This window comes from Otolemur garnettii, unplaced genomic scaffold (assembly GCF_000181295.1).
Source record: "Otolemur garnettii isolate 467f Iridium unplaced genomic scaffold, OtoGar3 scaffold00002, whole genome shotgun sequence".
Classification (NCBI taxonomy): domain Eukaryota; kingdom Metazoa; phylum Chordata; class Mammalia; order Primates; family Galagidae; genus Otolemur; species Otolemur garnettii.
This window is the reverse complement of record NW_003852397.1, coordinates 10,198,550-10,200,092: the sequence shown is the minus strand read 5'-3', so window position 1 is coordinate 10,200,092 and position 1,543 is coordinate 10,198,550. Positions and strand designations below refer to the sequence as shown.

The 1,543-nt window shown below is 28.8% G+C and overlaps 1 protein-coding gene across 1 annotated transcript in view; it reads left to right on the top strand.

Annotated features, from left to right (window-relative positions):
• The window catches only part of HDAC2 (histone deacetylase 2), a 25,807-nt gene that overhangs the window by 18,462 nt on the left and 5,802 nt on the right, over positions 1–1,543 (top strand). The window contains exon 8 of the mRNA XM_012804602.2: positions 1,403–1,542. Within this exon, the coding sequence (XP_012660056.1) occupies positions 1,403–1,542 (140 nt within the window). The remainder of the gene's footprint in view (positions 1–1,402; position 1,543) is intronic.

Genomic DNA, 1,543 nt, shown 5'->3' with positions numbered 1-1,543 from the left:
TTGTTAGTTTTCCTGTTTAACCTTTTGAAAGTCCTTAATGTTTTTGTATTTCATAGTTTTCATAATCATAAACTGTAGCATTTTACTCTTAGGATAATAATCTATGGTGTATTTCAGCTCTCTGATAGAATTTCAGTTGCCTAAAGCATAGAAGGATATTTGCAGTTCTAAGTCTTAAACCTGATTCTGAGTTTCTCCACTGTCAGCTTCAGTTCAGGTTTCTCAGATCTGCTGAAGTCAGTTACTTTTTATCTACTTTCTATCTTTATTTGTGTTCTTGCTATTGTATTTTCTCCCATTGTTCATTTTTAATGGATTTTAACTTTTAAAGAAACCCCTTTACAGTCATTTTGTTAAGTTTGGAGATGAAGGAAAAGTAAATGTCTTTGTTTAACCAACTGTCTTTACTTAGAAGTCTGTAAGTTAACTTTTTATATGTTTATTTTGTCTTTAAAATTTTCTGTTACAAAAAACCCATGTTTTCCTAGTAGTAATAATAAAAATTGGGTTATGAATCATTTAATGCTACTGTTGAAGAATACTTACTGAAAATGCCCACAGTGTACAATTACATGAAGAAAGCAGATAGTTAAATTTTGTAAAATTAGCTGAGAATTGGAAGGGAATATAGGAAAACTATTTTTGGATAATGGGCTTTTGGGTGGTTAGTTTTTTCTTAGTACCTTTTTACTTTTTTCCAAATATTCTTCAATATGCATAAATGTCTTTTATAATTGAACAATTATTTTTTTCTTTCTCTAAAGATTGAGTTATGTGCCTGAATGATAATATTTCATGAAATTACGGATAACTTATAAATGATTATCTAACTATGCCATTTATCCAGAGGACATACCTGATTTTATTAGGTTTACTTTGGTATTCAAATTTATATGTAATGAAGTTTGTTGAAGTGAAGGAAATTATCCATAGTAATATTATGTAAAGATAACCCACAGTAATATAGCCTTTCATAATTATTTTTTAACATGTTCACAGGGAAAAAATAGTAATAGAAATCTATTTAGATTGTGCATAATGTTTCATTGTGCCCTGATATTTTTACTTTTCTAATGTAACATTACATGAACATCTTCTGTTAATAGAAATGTGTGTGTGTGTGTACATATAACTGTTAATATAGTTACATTTATGACTTTTCCATCAGGAACACTTGACAAAATAGCCTTTGTGTCTTATATGTATCATTGTGTGGAAACTGATAAGGTGTTTTAGTCTAAATGTTTTGGATTTTAATATTTAGAAAATCCATTTTGGTTGAGTAAAGTTTTGTTTGTAACTTAACTTTTTAAGTTTGTTTGTAATTTAACTTTTTAAAATTTATTTTTCAAACATTTACAATATACAGATTTTTGGTTTACCCAAATCTTCCTTATCTTAGGTCATGCTAAATGTGTTGAAGTTGTAAAAACTTTTAACTTACCGTTACTGATGCTTGGAGGAGGTGGCTACACAATTCGTAATGTTGCTCGATGTTGGACATATGAGACTGCTGTTGCCCTTGATTGTGAGATTCCTAATG